Source organism: Carassius carassius, chromosome 42 (assembly GCF_963082965.1).
Source record: "Carassius carassius chromosome 42, fCarCar2.1, whole genome shotgun sequence".
In the NCBI taxonomy this organism is placed as follows: domain Eukaryota; kingdom Metazoa; phylum Chordata; class Actinopteri; order Cypriniformes; family Cyprinidae; genus Carassius; species Carassius carassius.
Window position 1 is genome coordinate 19,800,999 of NC_081796.1, and position 23,890 is coordinate 19,824,888.

Consider the following 23,890-nt stretch of genomic DNA (forward strand, 5'->3'; position numbering starts at 1 on the left):
CTTGTATTCTTTCGGCTAGATTGGGTGTCATCAACGACACAATTGAAAATAAGACAAATGTCGTGTAGCTTTTCATTAATCTCATCTTACTCAATCATTAGATCTTTGGTGTTATTGTTTCAAGTCTTATCTGATAAATTTTCAAGTGACATTGCATGCCATTGTAGTGCCGCAAAACTAAAAAAAAGCCGCCAATTGTTCTGTTGGGTGAATCAGTAGGAAGTTCCTCTAAGCGTGCACACAAACATTTCCTTAAACGCAACACACTTTTTTTTTTCTTTTTTTTTTATCAAACATAAGTTTATTCATTGGAATGTAGAATAACGAAAGGATATAATATACCTCAAAATGTCACTATGGGGAAATATGTCCAGCAACTGTTTTGATGAACAGTTTTGATTACTTATATTTTCAAAACATAGTATTTTTTTCAGTTTTGTATTTTTTGCTATAGCTTCCTTTGTTTAGTGTAAATCATTTAATGGATCACTAGATTAGTGAATGTTTGTGGTGCACGTCGCATTATCAACATAATATAATCTCCATATTGATTTTTATCCACTGCTAACAACCAGGAGAGCCACTATATAGGGCGGGGGTTTTGGGCGGAGATCAACGAATCAAAAGTCTACTACCTTTTTCAGTGGATGAAAACATTTTTGGACTTTGAACAAGGAGGGCTGTGTTTATGAATTCAGAGGCTTCAAAAAGAGCACTTCGTCCAAGCAGGTTCTTCTGAGAAACTGTGTGTTGCTAAAGATATTTAATATCTCTTCCATTTCAGATTCCATGGCAGGAACAATTGATCAGGCCAGAATGAAGTTTTCAAAAATAGTAAGTTCTGTTTTTGACAAACTTGTTGTCTTAAAACATCTTTGATATTTTAAGTACAATACTTAATACTTTAAATATATACTGTATATATTTCTCTGGAACTTGGAGCCTACTTTTTTCCCCTCTGTTAATAGGTAAACAGTAGCTTGTATACCCAGTTCAATCGATCTCAGAATCCTGATGGAGAGAGCAGCCGCGTGGAGGTCAAGCTTTGTGCAGATGGTGAGGAGGAAATGGATGGAACAGAACTAGGACCCGTGCAAAATGACACGTACACAAGAACCAGTCATTCTAGGCCATGGAACAGGTGGAGGATTCTGGTTTGGGTGGTTGGAGTGCTGGTCATCTTTTTTGTAGGTGAGGTATTTTTTTGTTTGTTTGCTGTTTATTCAGTTTTTTACTATAGGTGAATGAATATCATTATTATGTAATAATGGACCGTATGAAATCAGTTTTATTTATTCCCAAATTCTGTACTTTCATATTTAAATAGCGGCCCTTTTTTTGCATGTCACAGTTTGATTGAATTCATTACTGAAAAGGATCCATTCTGTCCTCATTGTGGAACTCATAGGGCCATGTAAATATAAAGAAACACAAATTAGAATATAGACACGAGTAGAATTTTTTATTTATTTTTTTATGTTAGAAGAGATATTAAATTGGTTGCCAGGGACAGTGGTGAGTTAAAAAAAATGCTTGACCCCTGTGAGTGATCAAGCAAAATTGGGTTTTTCAGTGAGCCATTTATACTGCTCATGTGAGAAAGTATGAGAAACGACACTCATAGTTTTCCTTTTACATTTTCCATGTCTCAGGTTTACTCATTGGATACTCTGCACTCCTTAAGTCTGAGTCGGCTCCCTGCCCTTCGAGAGTTCCACCTATTCAAGAAGTTCTGCCAAATTATCCACCTTCTTTGGATTGGAGTGATCTTGTTAGACTTCTGAATGTTAAACTGTCCTCTAAAGCCATTGAAGATAGATTAAGGTAACTGTAAATTATCTAATATTATTGCTCATTGTGAGTTTTAAACATTAAAACAATTGTGATAGCTTAACTTAAAGTACACACATCTGTTATTGAACTTCTCTGATTTTCTGTTCCTCTTCCATCAAGCGAGTTATCCCAGAGTGACCGTAAAGCAGGATCATTTGCAGATAACGAGTTAGCTGATAAGATCCATAATATTTTCACGCAACTGAAAATGGACCCCTGGGTTGATGAACACTTTGTGAAGCTACAGTATCCTGACAAGTCAGTATCAGCTACATTACAGCAAAATAAAACCTCTCAAAACACCTCCGTAACTGCATAGCAGCAGTCTCAAACAGCTCAGAACACCTTAGCGCTTGCATAGCAACATTCTAAAAGTCATATAAAAGTGAAAGTGACATGACATATGGCCAAGTATGGTGACCCATACTCAGAATTCGTGCTCTGCTTTTTAAGCCATCCAAAGTGCACACACACAGCAGTGAACACACATACTGTGAACACACACTCGTAGCAGTGGGCAGCAATTTATGCTGCGGCGCCCAGGGAGCAGTTGGTGGTTCGGTGCCTTGCTCTAGGGCACCTAAGCACTGTACATGCACTCCCCCCACCCACAATTCCTGCTGGCCCGAGACTCGAACTCACAACCCTTTGATTGTGAGTCAGACTCTCTAACCATTAGGCCACAACTTCCCTAAAGACAGAAGAGGGCTCATTCGGGATTTGAACCCTGGACCTCTCACACCCCAAGCGAGAATCATACCCCTAGACCAACGAGCCACAGGTTAACACACTAAAACCACACTGAATACAAAAAAAAAAAACAAGTAGTAACACTAATTTGCACATAACACACTCAAAACATCTCTGAACACAGTAAAAACCTAAAGCCCAAAGTATACCTCAGAATTTTTTATGTGTACACACGCAACCTTTCAAAGTATACTCCATATGACAGTGTTCGCGAACGCAAGCAGTCGACACGTGCTCTAGAAAGCTACATCTTTAGTACAATATCTGCTCTATTTTTCTCCAGACATTATAACCTATAAAAATGTCTTTGTACTCTTTTAAACTAAAGTTATAACTCAATTTTTTCGTGTCTCCACAGTTTTGTTTCTGTTGTTGTTCTGTCTCTAGTTTAGTTTTCTACTTGTGGAACAATGGATTAGTGCAAAACTAATTAAATGTGTATGTGAGACCTGCACATACAAAGTACGCATGGTTATAAAAATCTTGTGGTGCGCATACTATTCTAATGATGAAATTCACATCACACATACTGTACAAGTGAATTATACTTTGGGTTTAATACAGCTTGTTAACAAGTGCATAACAGCTAAAAACCACTCTGAACACCAATAAAATCTAGGGCTGGGTAATTGTTTTTTAAAATGTGGTCTATTCAAAATCGATTCTCAAAGGCCACGAATCGATTTTTTTTAATGATTATTTTATCTTAAAAATGAAATAACTTGATCCTGTTTGATCAAGGAATGCGACTGTTCTGACTTTTTGCAGCATACGTTTTTCATCTTGCATCAAAATTCCATTGTATTTATTTAACATAATTCTATGCATTTGATAATTAGAGATGGGTTCTGTTTTAATGTACCCAAGTGTACTTTAAATAAGAGTTTAATATACAGGTTTGTGGCTCTTAATTTTTTTTTTTAAATATAGTATTTGTATTATATCTATATTCATTGAGTTGAATCGAGAATAGAGTATAGAAAATCGAATCGAGAATCGAATCGATTTGAGAGCTTGTGAATTGAAATTGAATCGATCTGGAACAGCTGAATCGATACCCAGCCCTAATAGAGACACACTAGCGAATGCAAAATAGGCCTAAACCCTCTCTGAACAAAATAAAACATAGGTACATGTTAACAAATACATTGCACTCTAAAACCTCTCTGAAGACCCTTAACCCCACACGACAACATGCTAAAAACCACATTGAACACCTTTGCAAATGCAATCATAGCTTTTACTCTTTCTTTGGATATGTTATTTATAATTTGGACTGTATTTAACTGTAACAGGTCCAAACCCAACAAGGTTGAATTTGGGTCAGTGAGTATCCGTCCAAATGGGTTCTTGGCTTACAGTGAAACAGGACGTAAAGAGGTGAGCCTTCCGCTTTCCCTGCTGGAAACACTTGTCTTTCTGTATTTTCTTTTTCTTTTGTTAGTCAGCCTACTTTGTAATTATTTTTACAGGGCAGAGTGGTGTACGCCAACTATGGTCAGCTTTCTGACTTTGAGACTGTGCAGAATGAAACATACAGACTGAGTCTAAATGGATCTGTTGTACTGATGAGAGCTGGAAACATCAGCATGGCACAGAAGGTGATTTATGAGTAACGGGTCAAAAAGTTAATCTTCCTTGTGACTATATACAGTATTTTTTCTAAGAGACTCATGATCATTTGTGTCCAACTTTATTAATAGTAACAGTCTGGTACTTTTTGCAAGTGCTGATCAAATTATGTTTGTCACCATTGTAGGTTATGAATGCAGCTAAAATGGGTGCTATAGCAGCTCTGATCTACCCAGACCCAGCTGACTATAACATAATATCTGAGGATATTGATCTCTATGGTCATGTAAGTTATGCCAAAGAATAATATTCATATGTTTATTGATTATTTTTTTAAATTTATAGATTAAAATGAAATTTATTTGCTTAATATTATTTTGTAATATAAATATTTTATTTTATGTATATATACTTTTTTATGATGAAGGCAAAGACAATTTCTAAATTAGAAAAAAAAGGGATTTAATGTTGACTCCTGTTTAGGGCGTATAATCTACATTCATATAAACTCCCACCACCAACTGTTTTGAGATGTTGATGTTGATGTTTAACATCTCAGCCGATTTGAATCGTCTCATATTTGCATGTTATTTGAACCAGCTTGTTTTGCATTGTTATATCCCTACTCATATGATTCATTAAAAATCACTACCTGTGACAGTAAAAAATAAAGCAAGCACATTTATTTACATATTCCGGTTCTTAATTACAGGTCCACCTTGGATCAGGTGATCCTTACACCCCAGGATTCCCATCTTTTAATCACACACAGTTTCCTCCTGCCAAGTCCTCTGGTCTTCCTGGAATACTCGCCCAAACCATCACTGCTAACAAAGCACGTGAAATCTTTAAGTATGTTATAGGTTTTTGTTTACTTTGATAATTCAAAAAAAATACTGTTTTGAGAAACAGAAAGCTTAATTGGTGTTCTCAAATTTCTCACAGAAATATGGGAGGGGATGATGCCCCTAATAGATTTAAGGGTAACCTCCCCACATACAAGTTGGGAAGCGAGAATGACCGCATAACCGTAGAAGTCAATAATAATCTTGCCCACACTAAGATCCATAATGTGTTTGGAGTCATCAAAGGATACGTGGACCCTGGTGAGTTTGTGCTTTTTGCTCAAATACATTTATAGAACAAAATGTCTGTGATCTAACTGTGGTGATGTGAATCCGGCAGATCGTTATGTTGTGATTGGAGCGCAAAGGGACTCCTTGAGCTTGGGATATGCCAAGTCTACAGTTGGCACTACTCTTCTGCTGGAGCTTGCGAGGGTTTTCACTGAGTTGAAGAAAGGTATGTCTTTACGCACCTGTTTTCAAATAGAGTCTGAGGGTGTATTTTTGTGGCATACACTCACTCCTCATCCTCATCATCATAGAGGGTTTCAGACCCAAAAGAAGCATTGTGTTTGCCAGCTGGACTGCAGGGGATTTTGGTAACGTCGGAGTTACTGAATGGCTTGAGGTTTGTGTGCTGATGTCATCTGTGCTTGGCTTGAATAATTACACATGGTTTGAATCGAAATGCAGGTTTTTTTAATGTGCTGTCTTTTGCTTTTCAGGGATACTGGGCATCACTGGATCGAAAAGCCTTTACTTACATCAGTTTAGATGGTGTTGTTACTGGTAAGTTTGCTGTGTTCAAGTGACAAATATTTATTATAAACTTTTGTTCATCCATTTACAATTTTTGTAAATGACAAAAAAATTACTTGTATATTTACTAGGGATGTCACGATAAATTAATAATGTGTTATGGTACTAAGTAGTATCTCTTATTTTTAGCTAAGACTTTTCCTCCTCTTCCTCTTCTTTGTCTGGCATAAAATTATATGCAGCTCCTCTTGTATAAGGGGTGTTACAACTGAAAATCCATAACAATATGATTGAAAGTTGAAATTTGGCACATACAGTACAGACCAAAAGTTTGGACACACTTTCTCATTCAAAGAGGTTTCTTTATTTTCATGATTATGAAAATTGTAGATTCACACTGAAGGCATCAAAACTATGAATTAACACATGTGAAATTATATATGGAATTATATACATAACAAAAAAGTGTGACACAACTGAAAATATGTCATATTCTAGGTTCTTCAAAGTACCGTATTTTTCGGACTATAAGTCGCACCTGAGTATAAGTCGCATCAGTCCAAAAATACGTCAAGACGAGGAAAAAAAACATATAAGTCGCACTGGACTATAAGTCGCATTTATTTAGACCCAAGCACCAAGAGAAAACATTACCGTCTACAGCCGCGAGAGGGCGCTCTATGCTGCTCAGTGGTAGGCTTCAGGAGCACTGAGCAGCATATAGCGCCCTCTCGCGGGCCGTGGCTATAGATGGTAATGTTTTCTCTTGGTTCATTCCTCTCGGTTCATGTCAAATTAATTTTGATAAATAAGTCGCACCTGACTATAAGTCGCAGGACCAGCCAAACTATGAAAAAAAGTGTGACTTATAGTCCGGAAAATAAGGTAGCCACCTTTTGCTTTGATTACTGCTTTGCACACTTTTGGCATTCTCTTGATGAGCTTCAAGAGGTAGTCACCTGAAATGGTCTTCCAACAGTCTTGAAGGAGTTCCCCGAGAAATGCTTAGCACTTGTTGGCCCTTTTGCCTTCTGTCTGCGGTCCAGCTCACCCCTAAACCATCTCGATTGGGTTCAGGTCCAGTGACTGTGGAGGCCAGGTCATCTGGCGCAGCACCCCATCACTCTCCTTCTTGGTCAAATAGCCCTTGATGCCTTCAGTGTGACTCTACAATTTTCATAGTCATGAAAATAAAGAAAACTTTTTGAATGAGAAGGTATGTCCAAACTTTTGGTCTGTACTGTACAGTAACGCATTAAGCTGAATTGGCTGCATAAAACATATCTGCCAGTAGGCAGTCAGATTTTACTGGTTAATAACTTCATATCTGAATTTCCAACCATTATTAAAATGCACATAGTCATACGGGAAGTATTGGCCTAATGGTTAGAGAGTCGGACTTGCAATCGAAGGGTTTTGAGTTCGAGTCTCTGGCCGGCAGGAATTGTGGGTGGGGGGAGTGCATGTACAGTGCTTAGGTGCCCTTGAGCAAGGCATCGAACCCCCAACTGCTCCACGGGCGCCGCAGCATAAATGGCTGCCCACTGCTCCAGCTGTGTGTTCACTGCTGTGTGTGTGCACTTCGGATGGGTTAAATGCAGAGCAAGAATTCTGAGTATGGGTCACCATACTTGGCTGGATGTCACGTCACTTTCACTTTTCACTTTCACATTGTGTGAAAACAAGTAAGTGTGCCCAATTTTGTGAAAATTGGCCCATATTTTCTTAGGTCTTGCCCATTATGACTAATAGATACATAAATGAAGTTAACTCTTTACAATAAGTTTCCATTAGTTCATATTAGTTAATGTATTAACTTACATGAACAAACAATGAAAAATAAATTTATTACAGTATTTATTTCTTTGTTAATGTTAGTTAATGAAAATACAGTTGTTCATTGTTAGTTCATGTTAGTTCACAGTGCATTAATGGTGCAATGTGTAATTTTTACAAAGATCTATTGACAGAAAAGCAAAATAATATACATTAATATTTTTTCAGAAGTGTATAAAGATCTTACTTAAACCGTTATGTTTTAATACATTCAGCAATTTCTGTCTACTGTACATACACCATGGGTTGCCTTACATTCGCAACTTCACCGCTAAAATTTACACACTACACCTTTAACTAATGTTAGCAAGCACAAAGTTTGATTTTAATAATGCATTAGTAAATTTGGAATTGACATTAATTAAGATGAATAAATGCTGTAGAAGTACTATTCATTCTTAGTTCATGTTACCTAAAGTTGTTATCTAATGATCCTTATTGTAAAGTGTAACCTAAATGCATATAAATTATCTCTGTTGTGCCTGTTCAGATTTGCACGTATTTGTTCATTAAACCCTTCCATATCAAATGGAAATTCCAAGATTTTGACTTTGCTGTAAAAACACATCATGTTGGGAGAGACACATGGCACTTTTATCACTTCATCCTTCATTTTAAAATTACATTTAAATCTGTTATGTTTGCATTAACAAAAGTACATATTAGTGCCTGTGAACCTATGAAATTTGGTGGTGCGCATGTAGTGGTTCGAGTTTCCACTCATTCCATTCCCACTCCTGTTTCCTGCTTTTCTCCCTATTCTTTAAAAATCTTATACATTTCTCTTTAATCTACAGGTGCAGGTTACTTTAGAGCTTCTGCGAGTCCTTTGTTGCAGACCCTTCTGAAGAAGACCGTGGTAAAGGTCAAAAGTTCCAGTTCAAGCCTTCTACAGATAAATGAGTAAATCTGCTTTGATTTGTGTTTTAATGATGGAAATATCTGTATAGTCATGATTGTTTCTGTGGTAATATGATATACATGAATCTGTTTCGTGCTCAGGCTGGAAACCATGCAGATGGATGATAGCGCATATCCTTTTCTGGCCATGTCTGGAATCCCATCCGTGTCTTTTAGTTTTGTCTCTCCTCCAGTAAGTGTTTCATCTGCCTGTCAGTTTAATAAAATAATAATAATTCTTATAATCATGGTGTACTCTCCACAAGCCATTTACTTATAATTCAAGCTCAAGGGCTTTATGAGTCTGACAGCTAAAAATGTTGCTCTGTTCATAAGCGTCATCCAAATGTTTGCATACTCATTTTATGATGTTCTTCCACTAGGCCTCTGCTAAAGAGTTTTTTGGAACAAATCTGGATGATAAAGCTCACTTAGACAGCATCACCAATCAGAAAGTGGTTGAGTTGTCAGTGCTTGCTGCTCAGGTTGCTGGGCAAATGGCCCTCCGGCTCGTCCATGACCACATCCTCAAACTAGATGTTAGCAAGTATTCTGATGTCATCACAGACCATGTGAGCGCCATCATCCAGCATGTTGATGTCCTCAAAAAGAACAACGTAATGCTTTTTGTCTTATGAATTATGTCTTTGCAATAAAAAAAAATACAGTAAAAACTCTTGAACTAAAATAAACTAACCTAACTTCATTGTCTCTCAATGTTCTTTTAACAGGTCAGTAAAATTGAGTCTTTGTCAACGAAGTGGCTGAATGCTGCAAAAAGCTCCTATAGTCGTGCCGCAGCCTCCCTTAATACTGACATAGGGAATACCGACCTGTATGATATGGAGATGTGTCGCATAATCAATAACCGCATAATGAAGGTGAAGTTATTCTCTTGGTCTTTCTAGGCTCGTCTTGTATCATTGCTCAATACATATTGGCCAAGTTCTCATGTTTTTGTTGTTTTCTTAATCTTTTAAGGTGGAGAAAAGTTTTCTCTCTCCTTACGTTTCTTTGAGAGAAGTCCCGTTCCGCCACATTTTCTTTGGTAATGGGTGGCAAACCACCACAGACCTGGAAAAGTACTTTGGTGATGTATATGAAATGAAGACAAGCTTCGACATAGACCAGGTCTTAAACAAGTTCGCTCTACTCACCTGGACCATCCAGGGCTGTGCCAATGACCTGGCTGGAGATATCTGGTCCTTGGACAACGAGATCTAGTGTTTATCACTGTTGCATCAACCAACTTGTCATTGATTTTGCTTGAAAATGTTTCTAGATACACAAGTATAATTGTGTCACTATGAAGTATATCTGAATTTATTTGGAACAATGAATTTTGACCAAGCTTATCTTCAAAATTTCTGATATGAAAACTTTAAATTAAACTGTGTACGATCTTTAATTATATTAAGAACTAACTAGCTCTGGAAATTATTTTAAGGTGCATGTGAGGTTAAATTTGTCCCTTCTAATCCATGACACCGTTATCAATTTGCACATGTACGTACTGAGTAAATCTTGTCCTCGGTCACTACTTGGGAGTTTTAGTTCCTTTCGCACCTTGTGTAAAACCCCAACTCAGCCTCTGTGACCAAATGAGGACCATAATATATTTATTTCTTATTTATTTATCAGTGACAGTGTTCACTATAAAAGATGTCTTTATTTTTTTATTTTTTTTAATTATCGGAAGCAGTGACTTCCATAATTGTGACTGTTATACTGTCAGTTCTTAAAAGCAGCATCTGCTAAAAGAAATACATGTTACCAACAGCTGGCATTAGAAATGTCTCTTGTTACAGGTGCTTGAGGAAGTACGGTAAGCTCAAAAGCACCTGTTTTAATATTACGAAGCAGTTCCACTGTATTTTTGAAGCAAAGCCCTAAATTGGCAAAATTTGAGATTTTGAATAATGTTTTTTTTTACAGATATCCTTGTATTAAAGTATCTTTTTTGTTCTTCTTGATCTGATACGATGTAAAGAATTGGCAAGGCTAGTTTCCATTTTGGCCAAATACATGGACTCAAGCATATTTGTGACAACAGCATTTCTATGTAACATTTATATTTCTATTCTAAATCCATTATCGGGAGCAGTGTCTTCCATAATGTGGAGTGTTAGTAGGTAGTTTTTGCCTACCGACGTGTATATATCGAGGACAGTGATCCTCATATTTCACTGTAGGGTGGATCAAATTATCGGGTACAGTGTTTCCCATAGTTTATGTAAATATTTATTTTTCATTATCCTGTTTTTGTGTGGCTTATTTCCTCCTTCGTTACTATTAATAACTGTAATCTGGGTAACTGTTGAAGATGATTGTTACATCTAGTCATGACATCTAGTCGTGTTTTGTTTTTCATTGTCAGTTTCTTTCAGTGTATCAATGGGTTCTTGTTTCAGATAATATAAGTTTTCTGGCCTGTTTCTGCTTTTAATTTTTTTTTATATTATGTTTGACTTTTGGTTGCTTATTTCTGTATCTGTTCTTTTTTTCTATAAGGCAGGCGTTACAAAAGAGGATGTGGTCGTATTCCATAATTATTAGGATATGGTGTGACTTTAGCTTACTGCTGATTATACATAACGGTTTCATGTTTATACACATTTCAGACAAAGTTTTTGGTGGGGGGATTTTTCCAAGTGTGTATTGCATGCTAGTCTTTTTTTTCCTCATTGTGGCACTTACCAGAAAGTTACGGAATGTGTTTGGTCTTTCATAGCATGTAGAATTGTGCATGAAATAAATGTAAACATCACAGATTATGTTAAAACAAAGCAAATTATCTGTTTCAAGCAGAATGTAATGGCTAAATAAATTACTAGATATGATTCTCAACTTAAGAATGAACGCTTCTAGAAAAGCAGTGTTTGATTTACTAAATTCATATGAATCAAAATAAATAGCACAGACAATTGATCATTCAAATATGTCTAGATGTTTTGTGGTTGCAACCTTTGATTGCTATTGATTGTTAAAACTTGTTTTTATCCAATATCTGTTGACCTTCGTTCTGTAATAAACTCTGGCGTAAAAAGAATTTTATTGTTGTGTAAGACTACTAATATTTTCTTACCTCACAAGACACTTTACGGGATTTGGAACAGATCTGTAATTTTCTGAAATCATCTAATTAAAATCTTAATTCTAATAGTGCCAAAAGGTGTGCAGTATAATCTAGTGTATTTGTAATTGGATTAGTTTTAGGAAATAATTAGTTGGTGGTCCTCAATAGAAAGGACAATGTAATGCAGTGATTGAAAAAATCCCCACAATGCACCATGAAAACCAGTGAGTGTAGGCTGCTCAGTGTATTGTATTCACTATTAAAGCCTGTAACAAATGATACGATGGGTATCAGTTAGTGATGTTATAGTAAATTACCTTAAAATGTTCCACTATAGGCTACTACGACCACTAACCCTGTAGTCACAATATAGGGCAGATTCAATGGACAAAATAATGTTATAATTCACATGTACATGTTTAGATTCAGACTTTATTAATAATATTTACATTAATTTAAGAACCACGGTCAATTCAAGATTCCCATTGAGAACGCTGTCTCCTCCGCACACTTGTCTGCGTAAAAAGCTTCTGTCGCTTTAAGAGCGAGATCCATCCGTGTACTGAGGCTGAAGAAGGATTACGACGGCTGAGTAGCTAATACTGTTTCAAATTACAATTTAAAAGGTAAGTAAATAATTTGACTGTGTTTGAAATATCACTTACTCAAAACAGCATGAATGTAAGCTCGGGCCGCGGTACTGAATGTTAGGGAATCGATGCAGGTACCACTGCGCCGCGTTAACCATCCTAATGACTGCATCACTCCAGAGCCTGAGATCAGTACGGATAACACCGACCTTTAATGCCCATTTGGTTGAACTCAACTATCTACATATAGATTGGTTTCTTACGCTTTTTTGAATTAGCGTTATTTATGTCCGATTCTGTATCTGAAAATAAAGTAGACTATGGCCGTGTCTCAAAACCTAGCGCTATGCCTATCTAGACAGCATGGGCCCGAGCGGACTCGGAACGCGCGTGTGGTCCCTGAAATCCAGGTGGAAAACGCGATACGATTTTATTTCTTTTTGGATCTGTTCTGATTAATATTTCTGGTAGATTTAAGCTAATATAAATAATAATAATCAAATAATAATAATAAAACGGGGGGGGGGGGGGGGGGTATTTGTATAATTAGGGCAGGAAAGCAGTCATGATGATTCAAGGATGATGTTTATATGATTCATGATCTTCCTCCTACATACATATGTGTAAACCTCTGAAGTGATGTCAAATGTTTGTGAAGACACGTAACAAGGTTATCACAGCTCAACTCCTTCTATGTTCATTCATCTCCGCAGTTTTGCAGTTTGAGGTTGACCAGTCAGAAGTGGCCTTGATTTGGCTCATATTTGCCTGCCATCGCGCTGTCAAACACTGGACCGCAGGAGGACGGTCTCTGACATCAGCATGTATTTAGTGGACATTTTCTAAAGACCTCAGGACTGACCTAAATCTAGGTAAGACCGCTGGATAGCACTTGACCATAAATGCCTAGTTGGGTCAATAAGCAAGGCTATATTTAGTTCTTTAAACTTATGAGGCTCTTATGAGGCCAGTGTGTTACATCTCTTATCTTACGGATTCAGAGTTTCCTCATGTGCGTAGGGGATCTCTAAAAGGGAAAGAGATGCCATGTGGCATTCTGTCTGCTATAGTCAAACTGTAGTTGCCAAGGGTTACTGCATCATTTTCATAGTTAGGACGTGCTGTCATCACACTCAGCGGGTGGTTTCTGATGGTTTAGGTGTTTAGTGAGAAAGTGTGAATAAATATGTACATCTGGGGGCGGATTTATTTCTGGGTGTTGGACATGCTTCCCCTTACTCACATGGGAGACTGCATAATTCATCAGTAGTGAATGGGTGATCATGTCCTGTGTAGGGTGGGACCAGCCATTCATAATAAGTTCTTACTTAAATTAGAATATAAGTCCACACTAGAGGCTTAGTAACTACTAGCTAGTTTGTTACAATTCGGCTGTACCAGTTGTTCGTAAGGCAGGACATAGCTAGTAGTTCTAAAGCTCTTGGTAAAGTAATGCATAGTCACATAATATGACATTTACCTTAATTTATCCAATAGAAGCCTTCAAATACGCGAGCAGAACTTGTTTATTAAATGCTGTGAATTTCACCTATTTTACCTTCATTCTAACTTCTTTTGCCTTAAACAACTAATTACAAACAATACTACTTAACCATGAATAATAATTCAAATAAGTATCAATAAATACCTAAACAGTGGGACATTGAGCATTTAGAACACATTCAGTTTTATACAGCAATACTGCTTTTAAGGATTGTGTCTGAGGTCTGCTGCACTCGTACTGCAGATCGCAGTGACTCAGCAAGAGAGAGCAAAATGCTGCTTCTGGAAAAGGCTCTTATAATGGACGGAAATGCCTTATCGCTAAGAAGCTGTGACCTTTTTGTTCATCTGACAAGGAGTTGAGACTAAAGGAGATGAGACAGAGGATGGATGCTGGCATGTTTGGAAGACAAGACAGGGCTGCAATTAACTGGATTTAAGGCACTGCGTGCACTGATTCATTCATCCAAAAGGGTCTCTGGAGCCTGCGCAGAGGTTCTGCAGCAGAAGACCCAGTTTCTCATGAGACTGCAACTATTGTTTCATCGAGGAATCAGATTACACACTGTATTCTCTACTTGAGCTTATAAAAGAGTTTGCTTTTGTAGCAGCTGATGGGATGAAGAAGAATCCAACACAAATATCTCACAGATTAGAGGAGACGCCTGACAGTTTACTGTGAAAACAGGACACACCCTGAGGGAATGCGGTTCACTCATACACACGGTGCCTGAAAATACTGCTTTCCATGTAGAAATGGCGGCGGGCTCAGACTATCAACGGCAATATGATGCAAAAGATGAGGTAAAAGATAAGGTTTTCTCTAAACAGCAAAAAAAAAAAAAAAAACTTGATGTCTAAATATCCTTAAAATCAGATAGGTTTGCTTGAGAAGCAGAACTGTGGAGGATAAGATTGTTTATTCTTAAAACAATAAGTCTTATTTGATGTGTGTGCAGCTGGACGGTGGAGACATGCAGTCTGAAGAGGGAACCGAGTGGCTCATGGAGCTGCTCACTGACGTGCAGCTCCAGCAGTACTTTATGCGTATTCGTGATGAGCTCAATGTCACACGTCTCTCACACTTTGACTATGTCAAAAATGAAGACCTTGAAAAGATTGGCATGGGCCGACCAGGTGAGTGGAGTTGCATGTGTTTTAAGTGTGTGAGATGAGTTTTGAAATTTGTTATTAATAGTTTATATGTTTGTATTTATTTGGCCTTATATTAATTTACTATACATTATATAATTGACATATTTATTATATTTAGTCCTTCTGGTGTTTTTTCTGCTTTCTCTGGCTGTGCAGGTCAAAGACGGCTGTGGGAGGCAGTGAAAAGGAGAAGGGCCATGTGCAAAAGGAAGTCATGGATGAGCAAGGTATTGTGTGGATCCTGAAATTAAAAATGCCAAAATGACTGATTGTGTAACAGATATTCAAGGGTTCCATCTAGTTTTATTTTTATGGACTTTTAGTTGGTTTCTATTTTGTTTCATTTTTCCCTTGTTTTAATTCCTCCTACCCATTCTTAGTTGTCAAGGTTTCTGACTGTAGGTAAAATTGACTTTGCTTTTGTCAAAAGGGGGCGCTACAAGTGTCTCCCCTCCACGTCCATTCTTAACTTTTGCCTACGCCTAAGGGCCGACATCTTTGTATGTGAATTTCATGAACTTTTTTAGCATGCAAAGAGCCACAAAAACATCCCAGAAGAGTATTAATGTTTGATGCGTTACAATGGCAACACTATTTAAGATCAAGAATCCTTTCGCATTTTATATCAGCTAAGTCTTCTTGACCTTATACTGATCAAGCTAGAAGGAATTCGGGTAAATGCAAGTGAATGATTTCAAAGCCGTTTGAGCATTTAAGTTTCATATAGATATCTGCCAGGTTTATAAAAGGTTACTGTATGAGGAGCTACTGCATCTTTAAGGCAGAGGCAGGTGGAATCACCCTCAGCCGTAGTCTCTGTGCTTGGGCCAGCAGGTGTTCACTGGGAAGCGGCCTGACTCGGATTCCCAGACCCCAGGGGTGTTCCGCAGCTCATCCCCATCCTCAGTTCAACCAGACGGACAGCCAGCCAATCTCACCTGCATCATCAGTGACAGAGACCTCACGCTCTACGAGAAACTGGGAGATGGCTCTTTCGGAGTGGTGAAACGTGGAGAATGGCAGGCCCCGTCTGGAAGAGTGGTATGAAAAGAGGAAAATAAGTGTCTATAGTAATGGTGAGGTATCCATATGCAAAATAATATAATAGATAGCGTTTCTTCCTCTGCTGTAGCTGAGTGTGGCTGTGAAGTGCCTGAAGACAGACTTGTTGGAACAGGAAGAAGGTTTAGATGACTTCATAAGGGAGGTTAACGCCATGCATTCCCTGGACCACCACAATCTTATTCGTCTCTATGGTGTTGTCCTCACACACCCCATGAAGATGGTAATTGAAGTACTAAAAATGGCATTCTGGGGTTGCAAAAAAATGTTTAAAATACAACTAATCCACTTTTTTCAAGAACTTCTTTTAGAAACAACATTTTACAGATTGTTTAAACACTAGTGTACATGATGTTCCTTTTGTGTGATCTTTTTAAAGCACTTTATCCATTTTTTTTGTGTGTTTCAGGTGACAGAACTTGCCCCATTGGGTTCATTGTTAGACCGCTTGAGGAAGCGTCAGGGTCATATTTTGATATCAGTACTGTGCCATTACACCGTTCAGATCGCCTGTGGAATGGCGTACCTGGAGTCCCGACGATTCATTCACAGAGACCTGGCTGCACGCAACATCCTTTTAGCCTCCAACGACCTTATCAAAATTGGTGACTTTGGCCTCATGAGGGCCTTGCCTAAAAACGATGATCATTATGTGATGCAGGAGCATCACAAAGTCCCTTTTGCCTGGTGAGAAGAGTACTTCACCAACTTCTACTCATTAATAATTCCCTGAGCCCACATCAAAATGATCTGTGCTTTGCAGGTGTGCTCCAGAAAGCCTAAAGACCCGAACGTTCTCCCATGCCAGTGATACTTGGATGTTTGGAGTTACACTGTGGGAAATGTTCACTCATGGGCAGGAACCTTGGGTTGGACTCAATGGTAGCCAGGTATACCCTCACACCTGACCCCTGAAATCGATTTTTCTGCAAGTCTGTGTGACATTTGTATGTGTGTCCTTCTGTATAGATTCTCCATAAGATCGATAGGGAGGGAGAGAGGCTTATCAAACCAGAGGACTGTCCACAGGACATTTATAACGTCATGCTGCAGTGCTGGTCGCCTAAACCTGAAGACAGGCCAACATTTGTGTCCCTCAGGGACTTCCTTGTGGAGGTAAAGTCTTAGATATTAACAGCAGAGGGTGAATATCCTGAAAAGAACATCCTTGAACATGAATGTCAAAATAATTTTTAGTTGTTTTAATCAATGACATCTTTCTAATTTGCTTTTAGACAATGCCCACTGACATGAGGGCGCTGCAGGACTTTGATGAGCCAGACAAACTTAAAATTCATGCTAATGGCATCATCACCATAATTGAGGGAAGGTGAGGACATATTTTGTCACTTTGTTAGGTGTTAGATGTGGCTGTATTGTGTGGTCGCGGTCAACCTACAGTCCAGGAAAGGATATATATATACAGGTGCTGGTCATATAAGTAGAATTTCATCAAAAAGTTTATTTATATCACTAATTCCATTCAAAAAGTGAAACTTGTATATTTTATTCATTCATTACACACAGACTGATATATTTCAAATGTTTATGTCTTCTAATTTTGATGATTATAACTGACAACTAAGAAAAATCCCAAATTCAGTATCTCAGAAAATTAGAATATTACTTAAGACCAATACAAAGAAAGGATTTTTAGAAATCTAGGCCAACTGAAAAGTATGAACATGAAAAGTATGATCATGTACAGCACTCAATACTTAGTTGAGGCTCCTTTTAATTACTGCAGCAATGTGGCGTGGTATGGAGTCGTTCAGTCTGTGGCCCTGCATAGGTGTTATGAAAGCCCAGGTTGCTCTGATAGTGGCCTTCAGCTCTTCTGCATTCTTGGGTCTGGGATATTGCATCTTCCTCTTCACAATACCCCATAGATTTTCTGTGGGGTTAAGGTCAGGAGAGTTTGCTGGCCAATTAAGAACAGGGATACCATGGTCCTTATACCAGGTACTGGTAGCTTTGGCACTGTGTGCAGGTGCCAAGTCCTGTTAGAAAATGAAATCTGCATCTCCATAAAGTTGGTCAGGAAGCAGGAAGGATGAATTGCTCTAAAACTTCCTGGTAAACGGCTGCGTTGACCTTGGACCTCAGAAAACACAGTGGACCAACACCAGCAGATGACATGGCACCCAAAACCATCACTGACTGCAGAAACTTTACACTGGACCTCAAGCAACGTGGATTGTGTGCCTCTCCTCTCTTCCTCCAGACTCTGGGACCCTGATTTCCAAAGGAAATGCAAAATTTACTTTCATCAGAGAACATAACTTTGGACCACTCAGCAGCAGTCCAGTCCTTTTTGAAGCGAGACGTTTCTGACGCTGTCTGTTGTTCAAGAGTGGCTTGACACAAGGAATGCGACAGCTGAAACCCATGTCTCGCAAATCATCCAATGCCTCTTTTGCTAGTACCAAAACGTCGTTTTAAAGCTGGTAACAGAGGCTTGAGACGTTGATAGCATTCTAATGCAGTTAATAATGAAGTTATTAGAAAGAGAGCGAGAGCGACAGAGACATACGCACACACACACACACAGAGAGAGAGAGAGAGAGCTTGTGTGAATTAGGCTAACATACCTATGTGTGTATCTAAACACTCTTCTGCTGCAGCACATCTAAACAGCGCTGTTACATCGCTAGTGAGAAAAGTCATGTGTAGCCTTTAAGTTGCTACACTATGCTAACAGATAATATCATACGGTTTAACTATGCAAAGTGATATGAATCTTTAATGCGGTCAAGAGAGCTGCCTGGAACTACGTTCGCTGTGCGTTTCCCAGAAAATAATTGCACACCTCAGAACATTCGTCAGCCAATCAGATTCAGGCATTCAACGGCCCCGTAGTATAAATGAATAAAATATACAAGTTTCACTTTTTGATGATATTCTAATTATATGACGAGCACCTGTGTATATATATATAAGAATGTCAACCTAAGTATGTTAATATAAATTCATAAAAAAATCGTATTCATAGTAATATTCAACTTGAAAATCACCATAAGATTAATTGCAATTATTTTTAGTTTTAAACCTTTACTACTTTTCTACTTTTAAACCTGTTTTTCTGTGCTGCAGAGCAGAGAACTACTGGTGGAGGGGTCAGAACAGACAGACCCTGAAAGTAGGACAGTTCCCTAGGAATGTGGTGACCTCTGTGGCTGGACTGTCTGCTCACGACATCAGCCGACCTCTCAAGCACAGTTTCATCCACACAGGCCATGGAGACACGGACCCACACCGTAGCTGGGGTGCCCCTGACAAGATTGATGAGTGAGATACCATGACCTTTTACGAGTGACCTCTTGTTAACAGCCTCTATTGAATTTTGATCTCTCAGGGAACAGACTGCTTTACTTGTTTTCACCAATAGAGAGCAGCAATATATTATTCTAAACTAGCAATTCTCAACCTTTTTGACTTCTGGAAGTTTTGATATATATTAATTAACTATGATTCATTTCGCGATTTCAAATATTTCAAGCACTAAATGATCTTCAATTAAAAACAACAATTATTGAGGGGAAAAATATTTTCTTATTTGTTATTTTATGTAGGAAAAAAATTCCATCTTGATTTTATGTTGTTTAGCATTTTAATTTAGAAAAGAAGTCCACCAGTGGGCCCTGGCTCCCTTGTAGAGAACCACTAGACAACTGTATCTTGTGAAAGTATGTAGAGGTGGATTTTGTTATTTACCCAGTGTGCTTTGTGTTCAGTCTGTACCTTGGTAATCCCATGGATCCACCAGATGTTCTTGGGATGGATTTAAATGCAACGAAGCCCACTAAACTTCCAAACCGGTCTAAAAGTAAGCAATCATTTGATCTTGTTGTGTTGGGCTGTTCTGTTCTTCTTCAGATTCATCACATCTCTTTTTTACTCCGCTTATCTTTTTTTAATTTCTGATCTTTTCTGCTTCAACTGTTATGTCAGAACAACCTCCTCCTAGACCTCCTAAACCAGCCATTCTTCTTAAGAGTAAGAACCATTTCTCTTCTTCACTGCAATCATGCTGCATGACAAAAACACATTTCTAAGTTTTGCCTGATGACTTGTTTCCAGAACCATTTTATGACTCTGTGCTGGATGACGATGATGATTTGATAGTGACAGGTGTGAAGAAGCTCTCTCTTAAGACCTCCACATACCTGGGTTTGCGTCTCCGCCCTTGGGAAAGCACTAGTCTGAGTGACCGCCTTAGCGAAGTCTCGCTCATTGACTTTGGAGATGATAGCTTCAGCTCATCATCACCCTCCCCCATTATAGAGACCACCAATCCCATCACAGCAAAGCCACCTGCATCCTACGCTGCTTCCATCTTGGATATGGTGCCACCACAGAGCCCCAATCGAGCGCTGCCCAACCCCATGCACCCTACTCCAGTGGTGGATTGGGAAATGTGGCCCCTGCCTCCTCTTCCGGCCTATGACGATGTGGCCGTGGAGTGTGCAGAGCAAGAAGACATGGAAGTGAGCTCCATAAATGCATCCGTGTCACAGGAAGACGATATATCTGAACAGACTCAATCAGAAGATGATGTTAAAATTGATAGTAAACACAAGATGGAGGACAATCTCGTTCTACCAACCAAGCATGCTGAGGAAACCCACTCCTTTACACAATCAGCAGACATCTTTAAGGAGCTACAAAGGGAGGTGATGGTGAAGCTTCGGGTCCCTCCGACTGGACGTTCCCTCCCTTCTTCACCCCTCCCGACTCCTTCAGCTCTCGCCCCACACCGCCAGATCATCCTACCCTCCTCCTATGAGGACAAGCCTCAAATCCCTCCAAGAATCGCCATCCCACCCATGCGTCCATCTAAGCGGCCAGGGATTTACGGCAGCAGTTTGTCAGTTTCCCTTGGAGACAATGAAGACAGGAGCCGATGTCCGCCTCAGATACCCCCGAGGGATCATGCTCTATCTCAACCCAACTCTCGGGCACCAAGCCCCATGGCGCCCCAAGGTGGCTCCCCTCAGCAAAGATCCAGCCTCTGTTGCGTTGGATCCTTGGGTTCCTGTCTGTCCCCATCGTCATATTCTTCCGCGCCATCCAGCTCCTCTGCCATGTCTTATACATCGACGGCCACCACTACAAGTTCTCATTACGTCTCTACTGAAGTGGCCCAGACTCCAGCCAAGAGTCCATGCATCGTTCCTATCGTGTACGGTGGTGTGAAGGCCAGCAGCACTCATTACTACTTGCTACCTGAGAAACCAGCATACCTGGACAAGTATGACAGGTTCTTAAAGGACTCTGAGGGAAATGCGGAGAAAAAAACAACCAATATGGCCACTGTGAGACCCATGGTTCAACAGCAAGTTAACAAGCCCAACACTTCGCCTAGCTACACCAGTGGGCCATCCAACAGTGGGACCTCTAATTGTCTGGCCTGGTCGAGCAGCACCCAAGCAGGTGCCTACAACCGTGTCATAGTCCAACAAGTAAGCAGCTTATCACCATATGTTCTCACCATTGGCTAATCAGTGATGTCATGGTATTCGAAGACGACTGATTGGGTGTTTCTGTAGGTGCAGGAGGCAGTACATGGAGTGACTGTGGAGGAGTGTCAAACGGCCCTTCAGACACACGGCTGGAATGCTCAGGAGGCTGTGAAATATCTTAAGGTATTTGTGTGCTTAATTTCAGACTCAAAAGAGGGAAATCATTTTTTGATAATAAAAGAGCATTTACATATATATTGATTCCTGATGTAGGTGGAGCAGTTGTTTCGACTGGGTTTGAAGGCTCGGCTTGAATGTGTGGAAGCTCTGGAGAGATGTAGCTGGAATCTGGAGCAAGCCAGCACCCAAATGCTGGACTCCTTCGGTCCATCTAGACATAGGTAGTAAATGATGATTAAATGGATTGTTAAAACAAAATTTTAAATTCTGTGGAACATAAAATTGTAATTATGTCTCAGGGTTTTTTGTTCATACAATGAAAATCAATAGGGTGCAGTGTTGGTTTGGACCCCATTGACTTTAATTGTATCGGGGGGGTAAAAAAAATTTTTTTGATGCACTTTACATCATCTTATTGATATCTTTCTGATTTGTGTCAGGATCTAATGGCTGGAAGTAGAAGAACAGAGCTAATCTCCATTCCACTGCAGCTAATGAGAATTGAGTTTCATCTACTGCTCGTTGACTGTAGACCAGTAGATATTTGCAGGTCATTTGAATATTCATTGCTTTATTGTTTATAATCAATGCAAGACAAATGCAAAATTCACTTACTTGAAGTACAGCAGTGCAATGTGAACAGCTGAACCATGTACTTAAGACTGTGTGTTATATAAGTGTTAAAATAGAAAAAGTTAGCTTTTCACTGCATTATGTGACTTTTCAGCATTCAGCTTGTGAAATGTTTGTAGTTTATTTATTCAGAATATGTTTCTGCACTGGCATAGGGATGATCTGAAAATTGGAGAAATAATGTGAATCTTATCAGCACAGCCATTGAATATTATGAGATGACAAGAGTTGTAATTTTACTTTGCCACTGATTTTATGTAAAGACATTGCAGGGTATATTGTAGAGACACAATAAGCTTTTAAATGGATATATTGACCATTGAGGTGTTACATTTACAGTTGTTGAGCAAATTTTCACAGGCAAAACCTGTAATTTTAATAGGAATTTACATGACCAGAAAGTTTGTATACTTGTGAAAGATTTCCTCACAGATTTCACAGTGGGTTCAAGTTGGTCACTAGCAAATGACCAACAGAAAGCTGCTTGGTGTGAAAGTGACTTCTGGGTGAATTTCAAAGAAACTTCGCTAATGTGACCGCAACTTTACGCTCCTGTTTATGCATAATGCTCATACGTCTGTTAACTCTCATACATGATGTTGCATGCAGTTCACAGATGTTGCTCTTGCTTATTTAAACATTTACTAGTTTTTCATTCATTTAATACTATTCAGTGGTGTTCAAATTAGTCGCAGTCATGGACTGTGCAGCCACAGATCTCCCACGGCTGGTTATATTTTTAAATAATTTTTTTGATGGTCTCAGGATGGTCTCTTAGCCAAAATAATCTGGGATGAGAACGAGATGAGAAAGATGATGAAAGAGAAAGATGATGAAAAAGACTTGTGTAGTGAGGTATATGTTAGAATACACCCATTTTCATGTGCCATGGTGACTGCATACAATACTGCACCTACTGTTTTATTTTTTATTTACTGTGAAATTTATTAATTTCCTTGTTAGTTTCCTTTTTCATCACAGGACCACTTAAGACATTATGTCATGAAGTGTCATTTGTTCTCAATTTCTGATTTAGCTGTGATGCTTACTTTTAAGTAAGTGGAAATTTGAACTCATTACACATTTTGCGATTTTGTTAAGGTTCATATATCACAGAAACTTCACTTAGTCTCCGTTTGAAGATGGGAAGTTTGTATTAATGAAATTACCTTATCTGTCACATGAATGGAACTGAGTTACAGGTTTTTTTTTTTTCATGTGCATTTTTCTTCTGTCAGAACTGTATGTCTCACACATTACATCAATCACACACAGACATCTGGCTAAGCAATTTGAGGCTTCTGCTCTGTGCTTGTGATTTTATCTGCCTCTTGTCCAGATGTTCAGTATTCTAATTATAGTTATATATTTTACCTGCACTGGTTTTGTGTTCGTGTCTATGCAATTTGCTGTTGCAGATCATTTTTTGGAATATAGCCTGTGTCAGTGCTCACCTCATGTAGGTTGCATCCCACTTTTTATAAAGTGAATAGCAGAATGCTGGGCTTACTGTAAAAGCTTTATAAATGTTTGTTGTATAATTATCAATCTGTATTTTTGTATGAAGTAAATATTTAAAACTGTTGTGATTGGATTTTCATTATTTCACCACCCTTTTTGCGTTTAAACAATTATGGCAGCAATTCAACATCAAAAACTGTGAGAACAATGTAAGATCCTTTTTAAATCAAGCAGGTCTCATTGAGCCTGGAAGTAGAGCTGGAAGTAGGGACC

General features: G+C 38.8%; 2 protein-coding genes across 3 annotated transcripts; both read left to right on the forward strand.

Moving 5' to 3' along the window:
• The first annotated feature begins 713 nt into the window (after positions 1-713).
• On the forward strand, positions 714-9,813 carry LOC132124099 (transferrin receptor protein 1-like). Its single transcript, XM_059534906.1, has 17 exons — positions 714-834; positions 969-1,191; positions 1,653-1,824; positions 1,954-2,091; positions 3,879-3,963; positions 4,056-4,184; positions 4,343-4,441; positions 4,868-5,007; positions 5,101-5,261; positions 5,341-5,457; positions 5,543-5,628; positions 5,726-5,789; positions 8,393-8,498; positions 8,598-8,688; positions 8,879-9,112; positions 9,227-9,376; positions 9,477-9,813. Exons 1-17 carry the CDS (start codon positions 790-792, stop codon positions 9,717-9,719), a joined length of 2,283 nt encoding a protein of 760 aa, XP_059390889.1. The 5' UTR covers positions 714-789; the 3' UTR covers positions 9,720-9,813.
• A 3,983-nt stretch (positions 9,814-13,796) lies between these two features.
• Positions 13,797-22,854, forward strand: LOC132124100 (activated CDC42 kinase 1-like). 2 transcript variants are annotated; one of them, XM_059534907.1, is made up of 16 exons: positions 13,797-14,468; positions 14,624-14,801; positions 14,976-15,046; positions 15,633-15,860; positions 15,952-16,104; positions 16,291-16,568; positions 16,645-16,771; positions 16,851-16,997; positions 17,117-17,211; positions 18,975-19,169; positions 19,616-19,707; positions 19,833-19,877; positions 19,962-21,343; positions 21,431-21,526; positions 21,617-21,744; positions 21,964-22,854. In XM_059534907.1, exons 1-16 carry the CDS (start codon positions 14,421-14,423, stop codon positions 21,968-21,970), a joined length of 3,270 nt encoding a protein of 1,089 aa, XP_059390890.1. In that variant the 5' UTR covers positions 13,797-14,420; the 3' UTR covers positions 21,971-22,854. The 2 variants fall into 2 exon arrangements, with proteins under 2 accessions (XP_059390890.1, XP_059390891.1); XM_059534908.1 differs by having other exon boundaries at positions 15,654-15,860.
• The last annotated feature ends 1,036 nt before the right edge of the window (positions 22,855-23,890 follow it).